This window comes from Miniopterus natalensis, chromosome 2 (assembly GCF_054644295.1).
Source record: "Miniopterus natalensis isolate mMinNat1 chromosome 2, mMinNat1.hap1, whole genome shotgun sequence".
Lineage (NCBI taxonomy): Eukaryota > Metazoa > Chordata > Mammalia > Chiroptera > Miniopteridae > Miniopterus > Miniopterus natalensis.
In genome coordinates, this window is record NC_142082.1 from 136840445 (window position 1) to 136857719 (window position 17275).

A 17275-nucleotide genomic window follows, 5' to 3' on the forward strand; every position below is an offset into this window, starting at 1 on the left:
ACAAGATACTGTTGTATTCTGTTCTGTGATTTGGGAAAGATGCCTGTGGATTTTATTTCTCTGGATATCCCTTTCCATAGATTTGATTCCTGGTGGTAAGGAAGAAGCCTTATCGGTCTACTACCTCAGTGATTAAAAAAAAAACACAACTAAACAAAAACCAATTCTGCCAGACATAAATGTCATCTGTTTGTATTTATGTGGTTTGCTCTGCCCAATCGACCTTTCTGCCCAGGTTTAATGATGCCACTTAAAAAGCCATTCACATGTCCCCTCTTCTCTCCGAGCTTTCAAGCTGAAATTGATTTCCTTATTCAACCCCTTTCTCCCCCTTCCCACTCTAACACAGGCTCCTTCCTCCAATCTAATTATTTGGAAGTACTGTCACTGGGCTGTGGGGTGGGTTTTTTTGAGGGGGTTATTGCCATCTCCATTAAGAAGTAGCAACAGTTCAGCTCCTAACGGATGCCACCTGCTTTTGGCTTGAGGAAGAGAAGCATAAAAATCAGCTCATCAGCCAAGTAGTGCTCTGTGTCCTCAGCTGAGTGAAGGAACAATGCTCCAGGCCAGCAGGGAAGGACTCTTTGTGGGGAGGAACTCAGGACTGAAGCCGTGACTGATAACCCTGGCTTTGTTTTTGTTGGGAATCAGAGAAAATAATACAAGGAATTTGTTCATTTTTCTCCTCCCCTTGAGCCCCCTAATAGCTCCTTATGGCTATATGTTGCTATTAGAAAGAGGTTCCACCACCTTGTTTATGCTCACATCCTTCACACTCACACATCCTCCACCCTTTCCTGGCCCGGAGCATTAGGCTCAGATTATGAACTGCCTTCCAGAAAAGCTGTAGATTTGATTATTTTTGCCTTGGCCCCCGTAGGTAGCAATGAAATGTTTGAATAAGGTCAATTGCAATTTTGTTGGCAGAGGATGTTGGAGCAGGTGGGGCTCTTAGGATGGGGAAATAAAATGCCCAAAGCAACTATAGTAAGGGAGGAGTTGAATGAATGACACTCCACAACTGTGCAATTTTCCTGTGGTTCTTCCACAAGCTATGCTGATGAGTACCCTGTCCCCCTTGGCAAGAGAAGGGAGGTGTCAGCCTGTCTCTCTGAATATTTGTGCTCTTTGATTAGATTAACCCTGGGTGGGGGCACATATTGACTGGGGAATACGACAGATGCTGTGTCTCCTAAGCTGCTCTCAGGCCTCCTGCTGTTTCTTTCCCTTTCCTTTGACCAATGCTACCTGAGAAAAGCAATCACACTCACTTCCCAGCAGGACTGGTGCCCAGGGCAGAGGCTGCAACATTTCCCGTCACAGGAAGCAATGTGATGGCTGTGGCAGCGGCAGGCCCAGAGCACTGAGCCATGAAAACTGCAGCATTGCAGCAGGTTTTTCAGCTAGCAAGCCCCAGTCCCATTTCTCTACCATCACATACACATGAACTCAGCCTGTCTTCTACAGAAATACATCCTGGGAGGTCAAGAGCAAACCCTCACACTGAACAGTTCCCTGTGGGGAAGCAGAGCTCCTACCCATCCCTCCCAGCAGGGACTATCTGTCAAATTGCTCCCTAACCTCTTACCTTCCTTTTCACCATGAGGAAGATTCAGGACTTAATGTTCCTCCTCATTGAGCCCTTTCCTTCCCTCAGCCTGTAAGAAGGTTAAGCTATCCATGGTTTCCTGTGATAAGACTTCAGGATCACATCCAGTTGGTCAAATGAACCCGTCAGTGAAACCTTGAGAGAGGATCCTGACCCTCCCACTCCATTCCTGCTGTCACTGCTCTGACTCAAAACCCCCTCGTTTGGTTTTCATAGCTTCCTAACTAATCTTCCTGCCACTAGTTTCTCCTTTCCTTCAGCCATCTTACATTCAGCCTCTTGAGTTAGCTCTCTGAAACACACAAGTCCTGTGCCCAACACTTACATTATAAAGACCCTCACCAGAACACGCTTCAAACTTTGACACAAACTGTTTGCTTACTGTCTGACTCTCTGATAGAGTTTCCATTCCATGAAGGCAGGGACCAGTTTTGTTTGCTGTATACCCAGTGCCCAGCATAGGAACTGGTACATAGTAAATGTTCAATAAATGTTTGTTGAATAAATAAATGTATCTCATCTCCTACTACTTCTCTTACATAGCCCCTGTGCCTTAGCACCTTGAATTGTTTGTCATTTCCTTGCTATGACATACATCTCTGCCATTTGCTCTGCTTGAAATGTTTCCAACTTACCCCACCCTTGCCCAAGAAGTACCTTTTGGGTCTGGCTTAGTGAAGCTGTGTGCATTCATCTTCTCCAGAACAACCAGAGATCACTGGCTTATCTGCAGCTATTACCAGGAAAGCCTACATGTGCCTACAGCCCTGGCCCAAGTGCCAGACTGGGACCTGTACCATGCCTAGACATTTGAGCAACCTAACTTGGGCACTTGGTAATACCCAACTTTGACAGAACGGAGCAGTTTTCTGCCAAGCATACCAAAATACCCCTCACCAGGTAAAGAGCAGGAAAGCATTGGCATCTTGGACTTATGTCCCTTCTGCTCAAACTTCCACTGGTTTGGAGAGAAGGAGTCAGAAAAGGAGCCAGAAGGAGCCAGATCAGCAGCTACCTCAGATTCCTGGCAGGACGCAGTTTAAGTGACCGTGAAGAGAGTTGGTGGATTTGTTTACTGGTTTTCCACTCAGGGTTAGCTGACAGGCCAAAATATAATTTGAATTCACAACCAGTTGCTTTCTTCCTGCCACTCAGGAGTGTCACCTTCTGGACCAGGTGTGGTTGTCATGCAGCTGAATGTCCCTAATGGGCCCCAGCCTCCCCAGAACCCATCCATGGTCCAGTGGAGTCACTGTAAATACTACAGCATGGACCAGCGGGGACAGAAACCTGGAGACCTGTACAATCCTGACGGTAGCCCCCAGGTGAGTCCTGCAACCCTGCTTTATCTTGGCAAGGAGGTGACCAGATTCTTCTCAGGAGTAATCTTTGTCATTGACTGAGCAGCCTCTTTTGCATGTCTCTTCCTGGGCACTTTTTGAGGAGAAACACAAGAAATAGAGGAGAGCATCTTATTTCAAAGTACCCAGGCTCTAAGGTAGCACAAGGGACACATACTTGAACATGCTAAGAGAATACTTAATATTTCAGAAAGTGGATATTAAAATAATACATAATAATTAGGGCTAAGGGGCAGTTTGAAAGAGCGGTCTGGCTTTGGCAGTGTTCAACAAGAGGTTTCCTGAGGGAATTGAATTTTAAGCCAAGCCATAGGAATACTATCCAGAGAGTAATGTTTAGTGTTTATATGATGTGTACTCTTGTCTCCTGCAGGCCAACACACAAATGAGTAGCAGCCCTGTCACATCTCCTACCCAGTCTCCAGCACCCTCTCCTGTCACCAGCCTCAGCAGTGTCTGCACAGGACTCAGTCCCCTTCCCGTCCTCACACAGTTCCCCCGGCCTGGGGGTCCAGCACAGGGTAAGGGGTCAGATTAGGGCTGACTGCTGTCAAATTCATCCCATTCCCAAGTGGGGAGATTGAGAGGGTAGCAACAGGCAAGGAGTTAATGTGGCTGGTTGTCCAACTCTGGGAGCCAACTCTTTTTTTTTTAATCCTCACCGGAGGATATATTTATTGATTTTAAAGAGAGAAGAGGATGTGAGGGCGATCTGGCTGCAACATCTATCACCCCATTGATCGCCAGAGTTGATTTGGCTGATCTGGCTTGCTAGGCGGGTGTCCCCCTCCTCCCTTACCGATCCATGTGCATCCCTCCTGAAGCTGCATACTCGGTCAAAGAGGACAACCTTCCCCCCAGAAGAGAGGACCGGTCTTCAGTCAGGGATATACGAGTAGCTGCGCTTCCCTGCTAGAACCTCCAAACAAGCTCTCAAGGCCCATTTGTAGGAGAACATAAGGTAGTCAAGCTTCCAGACAAATCCAAATGTGTCAATCTGCACGTGGCAGTCTGCCTTTTGGAAAAAAAAGAGGAAGGAAGAGAGAGAAAGCAACATTGATGTGAGAGAGAAACATCAATGGGCTGCCTCCCACACATACCCCAACAGGGATTGAACCTGCAACCCTTCATGTATGGGATGACACTCCAACCAACCCAGCCACCAGGCCAGGGCGAGCCAACTCTTATTTAACATCCCTATTTAAGCCAAGGACACTTGCCCCTCTTTTTTTTTTTTAATTCATTTTTGTTTAAAATATTACAGATGTCCCTTTTTCTCCCCAATGACCCATTCCACTCTGTCCCCTCCCCCTCCCCAGTCCTTCTGCCCTCCATTGTTCGTGTCCTTGGGTTGTGCATATATGCATATCAATTCTTTGGTTACTCTCTCCCCCTTCACCCACCCACCCTCCTCCATCCCTCTGACATTCGTCAATCTGATCTATGCTTCCATATCATTGAATCTATTCTGTTTATCAGTTTATTAAGTTCTTTAGATTCCACATATAAGCAAGATCATGTGATGTTTGTCTTTCTCTGCCTGGCTTATTTCACTTAGCATAATTTTCTCCAGGTCCATCCATACTGTCCCAAAGGGTACAAGATCCTTCTTCTTTACAGCTGCATAGTATTACATGGTAACTTGCCCCTCTTTAGAGATGCCCATAGTTAATTTGCTCCAGACCTTGTTTACATATTTAGTATTTACTACCGAGTAAGGTGACTGTGAGCCAAGGAAAAGAAGTTCACTGAACTTTCTTTTTCTTTTTCTTTTTTAATGTTTTTTATTGATTTTAGAGAGGAAGGGAGAACGGGAGAGAGAAACATTAATGTGAGAGGGAAACATAGATTGGCTGCCTCCTGCACGCCCCCTACTGGGGATCAAGCCCACAACCCAGTCATGTGCCCTGATGGGGAATCAAACCTGCAACCTCTTGGTTCATGGGACAACGATGCTTAACCAGCTGAGCCACACTAGCCAGGGCTCACTGACCTTTCTAATGAACCAAAGAGTTCAACCCATCCGTACTGAGTCTGAGGCCTGGGAATATGGGCTGTGTTAGAAACAGTATAGTTTTAGAAGAGGGAACACTGGATTTGAGTTAAAAGACTTGGGTTCAATTCAGATAAGTAGCTTTGTAATGTTTAACATGTTACTTAAATTTGGAACCAGACCTGTTTTCTAATCCATACAATAGGCTTAATCACACATATGATGAGAATAATTTTTATCTGCTTTCTGCCTTGGTTGTCACAAATAGTATAAAAATAAGTTGAGACTATGGTTTAAAAACTTTAAAGTGCTCTGAAATATATTTATCAACAACAATAGCTAACACTAATGGTGCTTAGTATGTATCAGGCATTGTTGTAAGTGCTTTACATGTCTTATATTCATTTAATCTTCCCAGTAACACTAATGAAAGGAAAACATACACACCATCCCATTTCCAGTAACAGAGCCAGGATCTGAACCTAGGCAATCTGGCTCCAAGTCTGTCCTCTTGTCCACTACACTGTATGCTGGCATGAGTCAGAAACTTGATCCCTGGATTTGGGTTGAGGAGAATCTGTATAAGAAATAAAAGATATTCATAAGGGTCTGTAGGTTTCCTCCAGGACCTTTTGTCTACAACAGACAAAACCCTTCAAGGACAAGGGAGCCTAATAGCCCCATTTGTTCAAGATACAGCTGAGACCTAAGGGATTTCGGAAGAGAGATAACTCTTAAATCAGTCACATGGGCACTCCTGTTATAGAAATAGTAGAAATAATATCTATCTCCAAAGCCCCCTGAAATCTCATAAAAATGTCATACCATGAAGTTCAAACTCCCAGAAAACCATCTGCTCTTCTTCCTAGGTGATGGGCGCTACTCCCTCTTGGGTCAGCCATTACAGTACAATCTGTCCATCTGCCCTCCTTTGCTCCATGGCCAGTCGACTTACACAGTGCACCAGGTAAGGGGGTCCATCATCAGCCTCAGGACCATCAGACACCCCTTTTCATCCAGGCTCCTATGTCTGGGCCATCCACCTCAACCAGCAGGGTGCACAAGGGAGATAACAGAGAGAATGGACAAAGTGGGAGGGGCCTTATCCCACTCCAGTACTCATTTTTCCCTACCCACTCCAGTACCAAGAGGGAGGGTCTCTTTGTTTCTCAGTGGCCACTTGCTGGCTAATCTGACTGCCGGGTGGGGTCCTCAGGTTGGGTGCTGCTCCTTAATCTCTCAGACATACATTGGGATGCAAAGCTCATACCCAGGATGAGCTTTATCTTTCTATGTTGAAGGGACAGAGTGGATTGAAGCATGGAAACCGGAGCAAGAGACAAGCACTCAAATCTGCCTCCACTGACCTGGGGACAACAGATGTTGGTGAGTGGACAGGAAACTTCCCCCTCTAGCCCTACATTATCAGCCCAGCATGGCTGGGAAAAGCCAGCTTAGAGTGGGGAGTAGAAATGGGAGCCTTTTGTACTAAGAGCAAGGAAAAGCTAGAGAAGTGAAGTATTTCCGTCCGACTTACCAAGCTATTCCAGGTCCTGGGGAAGATCATAGTAAAAATTGGGACTAACACAATGATGTGGGTTGCTGAGCCCATTAGTAACAGAGTCTTGTGGGAGTGGTCCTGACTTTAATCTAGAATGTCTACCTTGGTAGGCCTATACCCGATTTAGAAGATTGACGAGAATATGGGGGAGTAACTCTCCTCCTGCAGGCCTTCCATACTAGGCATACAAGATCTCTCAGGATTTCCCCTATTTGGAGCAGTTTACTAAACAGGGAAAGGAGGGGAAACTGACTTCCCTAGATGATAAAAAAGAGGAATCTATTTGGGCCAGTCTCTGGGAAGTGATCTATGGAACATATTCCAGATTAGGCTATTGACTTTGTGAAAGAACATCAGCAAAAGCCATACTTCCTTCACAGTAACAAGAACTGAGGTATGGGTCTCCAGATCTTCAACCTGTGATTCTGATTCCCAGTCTCTTCTTTCCTACCTCTCTGGGGCTAGAAGAGAAAGCTTCCTTCATTTCTGCTAGTTGCCTTGATCAGAGTCTGGATGGTAGGGAATTGGGTTGGTTGAGGAAGGAGGAAAGAGCTAAGTGGGAAAGGCCAGGTTTTTGAGTACGTTGTATACAGACTTGATCAACTGAATGCTGCAGTCCTTCCTATTCTAACCCTCTCATAATGTCTTCTTTCCTCCCTTTCCAGTCCTGGGGCGGGTGCTGGAGGTGACAGATCTCCCTGAGGGCATCACTCGTACCGAAGCAGACAAACTCTTTACTCAGCTTGCCATGTCCGGTGCCAAGATCCAGTGGCTCAAGGATGCTCAGGGGCTGCCTGGTGGGGGTGGGGGGGACAATAGTGGGACTGCTGAGAACGGTCGCCACGCAGACCTCGCTGCCTTGTACACCATCGTGGCTGTGTTCCCCAGCCCCCTGGCTGCCCAAAATGCCTCCCTTCGCCTCAACAACTCTGTGAGTCGCTTCAAACTTCGAGTGGCCAAAAAGAACTATGACCTGAGGATCCTGGAGCGAGCCAGCTCCCAATAAACAAGAGGGGAAGGGACTCGCACAGCAGGAGTGGGGGCAAGGTGAAGGGAGTTGGGGCATCCTGAGAGACCATGGACGGGAGAAAGGAAGGCGACAGGCACTAAACTGGAGCCTAAGACAGTAGGGATAAAGATAGAGACAGAGACAAACACACTGGCACTGGACTCCTTACTCCCCTGCCATGGGTCCCCTCTCCCTGGTTGGCCTCCCTCTGCTTCCCCCTCCTTCCCATCCTCTTCTATCATTTTTTATCTCTTCTCCTACCATGAAATGAATTTCTTTCATATTTTTTGGTCAGGTAGAATTGGGAGGGTCCTACACTCTCCTATTCTCCTGTTTCCTTAAATCCCAAGCTCCCTTTTTTGGTCTTTATGAATATATTTATATGGACAGAATTAAGAAAAATGAAATTGATTTCCCTTTCCTCTCACTTTCCCCATCTTGTCACCCCAAACCCCACAGAGTTAAAACTTGGACCTCCCCCCAGCCCCCTGAACACTTGTATATTGTTTGTTTGAGGTTCGTGCCGCAGTAACAGACACAGTATTTAATTGCACATACAGATGTTTGCTAGGTATATTCACTGTAAATTTTATTTAATCTGATTTTGTTTGTTTGGGGGGTTATTTGGGGGGAGGTTGATTTTGTTTTTAAATATAAAAAAAATCTGTCACTGGACATCAGTCCCTGTTTCTTTTGCTGCCCTTGTGTGAGTAGGGATTGGAGGTCCTGGGTAGGTACAGCCCCACAGAGTTGGAGGGATTTGATGTGGGTTTGGATGACCTTTCTAGCATATGAACGGATATCTTTCTAACACGATTCCCTGTGTCCCATCCTCCTCACTCATAATTCTGAAAGGTGGCTGAGTCTCCACTGAGACCTTGGTTCTGGGCTCTCCCAAGTCTGCTACTAACTGGTTCATCAGACACATCACTTGTCAACTATGGTGCTCTGAGTCCTTATCAGGAAAATAAGAGACTTGACTGGCTAGGTGACCTCTGAGGTTCCTTCCACACTGTTAATTCTGTGACACTCATTTAGGGTCTTTGAGGCTGAGCTGCAGAGGGGTAAGTGAGGTCCAGAACTGGGTTGAATCCTGGATTCTTACCTGTCCATCCAATCTGCTGAAAACTTCAGGGATGGAAGACTTGGGCCTTTCTTTAATCCTAAAGCCAGAGGATTGGGTTCTTCCTAGCAGGAACAGAAGTGGATGTTTCTTACAATAAAAGCTACATCAGTTAAACTTGCATTACCAAGATGCCAGGGGCATGCAGCTAAAGAAAGGTGAAGAATAGAAGTCACCCGCCTGCGAGATGGAGCTTTTCCTCTGAGGCTTCTCAAAGTTAGCCTGTTCAACCTGTCAGACCAGAGTCATTAAAGAGCCCACAGACCCAGAACCATCCAGCAGCCCCTTTTCAATCTCAACCACCCCTTAAAGAGAGAAAAATGAATGGAAATGACAAAGAACATTGCCCTGGAAATCTCTTGGGTCTGGGTAGCAGTGTCTCTAGCTAGGCTCCTCCAAAGCTTTTCTGACCCAACCTCCAACATAATCCTTTACTTATAGATAAAAGGGGATAAAGCAACACTATATGGCCACCTCCAAATTGCTGTCCTCTGAGATGGGTGTATCTCCTTTTTCAGCTGTGACACACAGCAGGAAAAGGCTCTGTGCCCGAGATAAGAATACCAGATAACTCACTGACCCATCAATGCGTACACGGGCACCAGAGGAGGGAGATGGAATCAGAATCAAAATGACTCTGGGAGTGTGAGACCTGGCATCCTACCACCTCCAAGAGTTTGCAGTTCTCATGGGGAATGGGGACATTACTTGCAGGTGATAAGAACTCCACGTATGGCAGTTATTGCCTTCTTTCCATTGTTGAGACCACCTCTGTCTGGTCGTTAGACCCCAGAACCCTCCAGGCTGGCTTTTTTTTTTTTTTTTTAATAGCTCTTAGAAGTCCCTTCACCTTGAGGACAAGATTTTAGAGGAATGGGGGAGGGGGCAAAGATGCCTATGGCAACAGCTGGAGAAACCAAAGCAGTACTACATGTTCTTCACTCCCTGACAGGATGGCAGGAAGGTACCCCTCCAACTTCCCACAGAGAAGAAAGCAACCTAGTCTGGCTGATAGAAGAGCTCTGAAAATTCAAATTTCCCTTTTCTCACCAGTTCCCAGCCCTTTCCTTTCTAAAGGTTTGAGTTTACATCAATACTTGATAGTATAAAAACACATGGCCACAAGAAGACAATGGCTGAGAAGTTGAAGGCTTAGTTCCTAAAGTAGGTCCAGGGAGGGTAGAATTAGGGAGATGTTTGGACCTTGGAGAAGGGATTGGAAAAGCTGTTCATAATTCATCTTTACCTTCAATCATTTAAAATCACCCAAATGAGTATACAGCATGAACACTGTCCCCTCCTGAATTTAGCCAGTACTGACCACACCACAGATGAGAAACTAGGTAACAGCAGCTCTGGGGGATGGGAGGAGTCAGGGTCTAGCCTTGCCCAGACCTCCCCGTGTCCAATTTCTCTGTGTCAGCTGTGCCGCTCAGCTGTCCACTTCCCTCCAGCACTGTCATTCCAGCTCTGACACCAAGGCAAGAGGCTAGGTCTACAAATACTGTCTGGTAGCCGGTGTGAGTTCAGAGGGCACTGGGGGGGGGGGGCTTAGCCCCCAAAGAAGAGGACCAGTCTTCCTCCAGTGCCACCATCAAGACTGCAGGGGCTCTTCTTCCCTCCACAGACGACTTACAGGGAGTCCCAAACGTGAGTTGCCTCTTCATCCTCTCCCCGTTTCCAGGACTGCTCACTCCAGCTTCCCCAACCCACAATCTATTCAGTTCATTTCTCCTTGTACATGAGTAGTTTGGGTTTTAGGAGTGAAATTATTATTCTACTCCAGGACAAAAAGCTAGAATTGGAGGGCGGGGTGGGGTGGGGTGGGGGTGGTGTCAAGGGAAGGGAGTAGTAAGGAAAGGAAAGGCTCATATTACTCTGAAAACTTAAAATAGCTGAGGCCTGAGGCAAGCTGGGACCTAGGCACTGGGCCCCCAGGGCTCAAGAAAGAAGTAAGGAGAACAAATGTCCCAGCCCATCCCTCCACACATCAAACCCCTTGATAAAAGGAGCTCTAGGAAGATGTGTGTCATCTCTACTGCCCATAGATTCCCAGAGGAAGCGAAGCACCTGTTGGGAAATCCCTAGACCAGGCAGCCTTGAGCACTGTGTTGGGGCTACAAATTAGGGGGTTGCCCCTCAGAGTGGAAGAATGGGTATTGGTTTGAGGAACTAATTGGGAAGTTCTTCAGCCTACTGGGCTTTCCTCTGGACCTCCATGGAATCTTTCTGTTCATAAGCTCTGTGAAAGGATCTCTAACTGAATTTCTTCCAAAGCCTCTCCTTCAAGGACCACCATACTATAAAGGGACAGGAATCAGAGAGAAAGAATGTCAGGGATTAGATGTCATAGTGGGGTCTAACCTCTTGCAGGATGACAGAAAAGAAGGTGCTGGAATCCCCTAAGCCCTCCCCAGCAGAAACTCGGCAAAGTGGGGTGAGTCAGGGCCTCTGACCACTGGGTGTGGGGGAGCTGGAAAGCCATTGCAGCCCTCAAAGAAAAGTGCTTGAATTGATCTTACTTGTATGTGACTACTTTGTTAGAATGCCTGCCCGCATCTGCAGTCCCCAATACCCCCTAAACCTGGGGTGTACCCCTTGCCCCAGGCTAGAAAAATGTCTAGTGAGCTTCAGCCTTACCTACTCTGTAGAGCATGACAATTCTTTTAACACTGGGTTTCCTTCATTCCCCCCTCGCCCTGCACCCCACCCCAGCTACAGCGGCTGAAGCAGTTATTCAGGAAGGAGTCTACTGGAACAAAGGAGATGGAGCTTCCCCCAGAGCCCCAGGCCAATGGGGAGGCAGTGGGAGCTGGGGGTGGGCCTATCTACTACATCTATGAGGAAGAGGAGGAAGAAGAGGAGGAGGAGGAGGAGCCACCCCCAGAACCTCCTAAGCTTGTCAATGATAAGCCCCACAAATTCAAAGATCATTTCTTCAAGAAGCCCAAGTTCTGTGATGTCTGTGCCCGGATGATTGTGCGTGAGTCATGAAGGGAAGTAGAGAACTTGTGATGTTGAAGGCAAGGGACTGGGAAAGGGTTTAGGAGAGGAGTATTTGTATAGCAAACAGGCTGTGGCAAGATTTGGCTTGAAGGAAATACTATTTGACTGAGAGTGTTGGGTCCCAGACAGAAAGGAACCTAAGAGCTAGAGTAGCAGCAATGGTACAAAGGGAAAGGAAAACAGAAACCTCACCCAAATGTTCTCCCCTTCTCCCAAGTCAACAACAAATTTGGGCTTCGCTGTAAGAACTGCAAAACCAACATCCATGAGCACTGTCAGTCCTATGTGGAGATGCAGAGATGCTTCGGCAAGATTGTGAGTAGGCTTTGGGGAGCAAGAAAATAGAAGAGGGGGACATGTTGCCAGCTACCCCCTTGCCAGTCCCTCCTCAGGTCATCCCCTCCATTTCCCTGCTTTTTCTTTCTCAGCCAATCTCTTACTTCAAGAAGGGGTGAGCACTCGTGGAAAAGATGGGGTTCTGGATCCTACCTTGCTCTCTCTAATGCTTTCCATCCTACCCTACAGCCCCCTGGTTTCCATCGGGCCTACAGCTCCCCACTCTACAGCAACCAGCAGTACGCTAGTGTCTGTAAGTGACTCACATGGAACCTGAGGGAGTGGGCAAGCTTAGAGATAGTTTCAACATACCTCTAGATTTATAAACCAAATTCTGAAACAGAAAGATTCTATATCCCATGGTTCTCTCTCAACCTAATAGCTCAACCACCTTGGATACAGAGTCAATATTCCCCTATTTGATAGCTGAGGGAGATGAGATTTAGCTAGGTCTCCCCACAGCTAGCAAGAGACAGAGCCAAGACTGAAACTTCATCTGTCTAACCTCAAAATCTGTGCTTTACATATGCAAAACCATTTCTAAGTGAACAAGGATTCTAGACTCTCCTCATCCTAGTTACAGAAGACCAAGAGCTATGGACATCCTGGGAAGATTCATAGTTTATCAACCCTTAAAATTTATTTTGAAGTGAAGCTAAAGTATGTGAGGAGCATGGGTGTAAAAAGAAAAACCCACTGGTGCAAGCACACCAGCTTGCACGTGCCACTTGGACAAAAAAGCCAGCAGTTAAAGGACAACTCTCCTTAGAAGGAGAGTAGTGATTCTGAGCATTCCCCAACTCCCAAGCAACTTAGTAAAGCTGTCTTTCCAGCATCATATAATGCTCTGCCTGGAAGGAGTGCTGATAAATATTTTTCTCCATCATATTACATTTCCAGTGATGTTTTTAGACCTCTTTATAGATTGATAACCTAGGTATGCCCAGCTGACAACGTCCCTAATCTTATACACACACACACACACACACACACACACACACACACACACAGAGGTATCTACTCAATCCCACCTCTCCCTTACTTAGGAGGACTCTTTCCTCCAAGCCTTTCCCTGCCTCCTCAGTAATGTCTTCTTTCTTCTCCCATTCCCACTAGCTGCTGCAAATCGTAATGACCCTGTGTTTGAAACCCTGCGCACTGGGGTGATCATGGCAAACAAGGAACGGAAGAAAGGACAGGCAGATAAGAAAAATGTGAGCACCATACCTTCCTACTGAGGTTGCTTCCAGAGACCCCATGTCTCCTCTCCAGAAAGCTGAAAGAAGCTAGGGATCCCTTTCCCCCAAAATTGCACATAACCCAACAGACAAATTTTTGTATGCAATTTTAGAGGGCTTCAGGTTAAGAACTCCTGCCATAGCATGTGTTTTCTCCAGGAACTCCCTTCTGAGATTGTCAGATTAACCACCATAACCAACTAACTGAAGGTTAGGCCCCAGACCCTGGCATTGCTAGATAAGAGAGGCAAGAGCTATGCTTTTGAGTTCAGGGAACAGAACGTGCCAAGTAATTCTAGAGTCATATAAGCGTCGATGAAGATCATCTGGTCTAACACATTTATCCTATAGATTAGGTAACTGAGGCACAAAGCTAGTGGCCAAGAGTAACTTCATTTCCTTTTGTAATAGGATTACTAGATTCATAATGCCATAGATTTGCTTTCAGTTCAGCAAGGGATTTGTTAGCATATAGTTATATCTTTCTGGACAACCAGGAAGAATTAATGTAGATAACAATTACAGTTAGATGGATTCCTAAAATTGACTAAATGACAGTATTCAAAGGATCCTGGTCCTTTAGGGAATATCCAGCTAGAGGGAGATTTCTGATGCCTCATAACATGATTTGGTTCTTGGTCCTCACCTATGAACACTTTTCTCACTGGTACAAATGAAGATATAAATGGTATACCCATCAAGTTTGTGAGAAACCTAGAAGGAAAAACTTATACATTGAATAATATATTCAGAAATCCTAGACTAGAAAAAGGCCCAGAACTAATTTGAAATTTTGTAAGGAAAGATGTACATGTCTGTTCGTGGATCAAAGAAACAAATCAACTGCACAAAAACCGAACTAGAAATCTAGCTTCAAAGTTGTTGATATGGAAGTTGGGTGCAAATTAGAGATTTCTGTGGAGTGAGCTATGACTGTAAGGCACTAACAATGTGATTTGGCTGCTTCCAGAAAGGCTAGTACATTCGGGTTCTATTTTCTTAAGGGAATTATAAAAACTGTGCTGCCCATTTTTCTCTTACACACTGAAGTATTTTTAAGGGCAGACATTATAGTAAAGAACATAGAATTGGGATCTTGGGGAATGATTCGAAGGAACTGAGAATAATTAGAGAAGAAAAGACAGGAAGGACATGTCAGCTGCCCTCAGATCTTTAAAGGGACTATATTTGTTCTGTATTCCTCCAGAAGGCAAATCAGGACCAATAACTAATAGTTACAGGGAGACTGACATATGCTTAATATAGCATATATTAAGCTTTATTAAGGAAATGTCCTATAAATAAATTGCATGGGCTTATTTGCAAGGTAGTGAGCACCCTGTCATTAACTACATTCAAGCATAATGTGGGTGGCCCACCTGCCAAGATGTTTTAGAGAAAGTGTCTGCATTAGACAGAGATATTTTCTCCAAGGCTCCTTCCAACCCTGATATCCTATTATTCTATAGTTCTCTGTCCTGATTGGAGAGCCAGGGCAAGCATGGGTTCCCAAGACAGCATCTTCCTAACTCTAGTGTCTCCTCCAGCCTCTAGCAGCCATGATGGAAGAAGAGCCAGAGTCTGCCAGACCAGAGGAAGGCAAACCCCAAAATGGTGAGTGACACCCACCTCCATCCATAGAGATAGAGGAGAGTCAGGGGCTCAGAAGTGGCACAGGGAAAGGAGGGTAAAAGGGTATGCCAGGTTTGAAGGTAAAGAAGGCCCTGCAACAGAAGGGTAAGCAAATGAGGCCTACCCTCCAGGAGCCAGAGACAGTTTGTTGGTGTTTCCATCCCAGGAAACCCTGAAGGGGATAAGAAGGCTGAAAAGAAGACACCTGATGACAAAGTGAGATTCCTTTCTCCCTGCAGGGACCCCAGTCCTCTCCCCAACCCAGTTCTGATACCACTCACAACCTCAGCAAAAGCTCATACTTACTCTTTGGGTTCCCATTACCCTTAACCTGCCTTCTCCACCACCTTACACACACACAACCAGTGCACTCCTTTTAGTTCAGGGACCTGGGAGAGAGCTGGAATGTAGTATGTCTGGAGAATGCCCCTGCCTTGGACTCCTGCCCCTCAATGTGGGACAGAGGAGCCCTGAGACTCATCACCCCCTTTCACCCCCAGCACAAGCAGCCTGGCTTCCAGCAGTCTCATTACTTTGTGGCTCTCTATCGGTTCAAAGCCCTGGAGAAGGACGACTTGGATTTCCCGTGAGAGGCCTTAAGATTGGGGTGGGGGTGTACTGGGTGTGGAGAGGGGAGAGCCCAGCTCCCTGTGAGAAAGGAAAGTGGGGAAGAGTGTACACAGGGCTTGGAGCCTATTGGGGCTGGATCTGGGTACAAACAAAGAACTGCACATGTAAGGCCCCTAAATCTCAGAGGTTCCTCCCTTTCCCTGCCAGGCCTGGAGAGAAGATCACAGTCATTGATGACTCCAATGAGGAGTGGTGGCGGGTAAGAGAAATCATGGAGGCTAGGGAGGGACATGGGTTGAGTTTGAAAGACTGATTCTCCATTGGCTCAGTGGTTGAACTTCGACCTAGGATCCAGGCGATTAGGGGTTCGACCCCCAGTCAGGGCACATACCCTGGTTGCGGGATAGATCCCCATCTGGGGGCGTGCAGGAGGCAGCCGATCAATGACTCTCATCATTGATGTTTCTATCTCTCTCTCCTTTCCTCTCTGAAATCAATAAAGATATATTTTTTTAAAAAAAGACTGATTTTCCCTACCATCTCCTCTAGGGGAAAATAGGGGACAAGGTCGGATTTTTCCCTCCAAACTTCATCATTCGTGTCCGGTCTGGAGAACGTGTGCACCGGGTAACAAGATCCTTCGTGGGGAATCGTGAGATAGGACAGATCACTCTCAAGAAGGACCAGGTAAATAAAAAACAAACACACACACACACAGAAAACACCAAAAAAAACCCAGGTAGCTCTGGTGCCCCAACCCAACGCCAGGCAGGAGGCTCCTCTGCAAACCACACTCCTTGCAGATCTTAACCCATTAATGGGATTAGGCTGGGTCTCCGTAACTCTGGACTCCCCTGCTGTCCTCTACAACTGTTTTCCCTTGATTTCTCTCCTTTCTAATCCTTTAATCGTTTAGATCGTGGTGCAAAAAGGAGATGAAGCTGGCGGCTACGTCAAGGTCTACACTGGCCGCAAGGTGGGGCTGTTCCCCACCGACTTCCTGGAGGAGATTTAGGTGTGCAGGCGCCTGATGGCGGGAGATACCCATGTTGGATTCTGGGCAGGCCCAGCAGAGGTTGGAGAGGAAAGGGGTGAAAGCAACTATACCTCTGAGTAAGGGAGGAATCGGAAAGCCCGCCAGAGCATGACGGGGCTCCTGGAAAGGGACTGGTTCCCGCCCTCCTCCCTCGGCCTATGCCCTCGGATACTGGTGCCTAGAACAGCCTTTGAGAGCTGGAAAAAAAAATGCGTTTCCACTAGGAGGCGCTCTGGGGTGCGGGGGCGGGTGGGAGGCGAACTGTTGAATGTTGTGAATTTATTAAAGTTTTGACAAAAGTTAGAAGTTTGTTCTTTAACTTGGGGCCAAGGAGAGAGGGAGAAGAGGGCCCACGAAGTGGTGGAAAATCCTCCCTAACAATCACATTTCACTACCATCGGGTAACCTGAAACCCACCTGGGCTGAGCTGGTGGGACTTGGGGAGACTGGCTAGTCCGCCTGGCGAGGCCTCTGTAGTCAATAAGAAAAGGGAGCCCCCTGGAGTCACCGTCCCCGTGCCGCTGCGGCTGGGAACAGGATCCGGTTGCAGGGTAGGTCCCCATAGCTCTTGGCGATTTAGAGGCGATCAGCCCCTTAACATTTAGGAACCTGGCTCAGTGCCGAGCTGGGCCGCCAGGGGGCGATGCAAGATCTCGGTTGGAGAGCGAGGGACTGGGCCGAGGTGGGGGAGAGGAGCGAACGGGAGACTGGGAGCCAGAGACCCTAGGCCTGGGAGGGGGTGGGGTGCGTGCCGTCTCCATGACAACACTTCCTCAATTCCTCGGGGAACCCGGCTAGCAG

The 17275-nt window shown here is 46.9% G+C and overlaps 2 protein-coding genes across 11 annotated transcripts in view; both read left to right on the forward strand.

Annotated features, from left to right (window-relative positions):
* Positions 1-8208, forward strand: part of R3HDM2 (R3H domain containing 2) — a 141795-nt gene extending 133587 nt beyond the window's left edge. For all 8 annotated transcript variants that reach the window (XM_087814601.1, XM_087814594.1, XM_087814596.1 and 5 more), the window contains 5 exons: positions 2765-2934; positions 3344-3491; positions 5833-5930; positions 6265-6349; positions 7190-8208. In XM_087814601.1, the coding sequence (XP_087670727.1) occupies positions 2765-2934; positions 3344-3491; positions 5833-5930; positions 6265-6349; positions 7190-7530 (842 nt within the window). In that variant the 3' untranslated portion in view covers positions 7531-8208. The remainder of the gene's footprint in view (positions 1-2764; positions 2935-3343; positions 3492-5832; positions 5931-6264; positions 6350-7189) is intronic.
* A 779-nt stretch (positions 8209-8987) lies between these two features.
* STAC3 (SH3 and cysteine rich domain 3) lies at positions 8988-16764 on the forward strand. Of its 3 annotated transcripts, XM_016224423.2 has the most exons (12): positions 8988-10306; positions 11030-11093; positions 11372-11639; positions 11880-11977; positions 12188-12251; positions 13115-13212; positions 14784-14850; positions 15035-15084; positions 15369-15454; positions 15646-15697; positions 15988-16125; positions 16355-16764. In XM_016224423.2, exons 2-12 carry the CDS (start codon positions 11031-11033, stop codon positions 16451-16453), a joined length of 1083 nt encoding a protein of 360 aa, XP_016079909.2. In that variant the 5' UTR covers positions 8988-10306; position 11030; the 3' UTR covers positions 16454-16764. The 3 variants fall into 3 exon arrangements, with proteins under 3 accessions (XP_016079909.2, XP_016079910.2, XP_016079912.2); XM_016224424.2 differs by lacking the exon at positions 11030-11093; XM_016224426.2 differs by lacking the exons at positions 8988-10306; positions 11030-11093; positions 11372-11639; positions 12188-12251 and having other exon boundaries at positions 11883-11977.
* The last annotated feature ends 511 nt before the right edge of the window (positions 16765-17275 follow it).

What these genes read in the sequence shown, in the direction of transcription:
- STAC3 (XM_016224423.2), top strand. Translation starts at nt 11,031, where the DNA reads ATGACAGAAAAGAAGGTGCTGGAATCCCCTAAGCCCTCCCCAGCAGAA. An exon ending in CAGAAACTCGGCAAAGTGGG is followed by an intron (nt 11,094 to 11,371) that starts GTGAGTCAGGGC and finishes ACCCCACCCCAG; the next exon opens with CTACAGCGGCTGAAGCAGTT. An exon ending in AAGGACGACTTGGATTTCCC is followed by an intron (nt 15,455 to 15,645) that starts GTGAGAGGCCTT and finishes TTTCCCTGCCAG; the next exon opens with GCCTGGAGAGAAGATCACAG.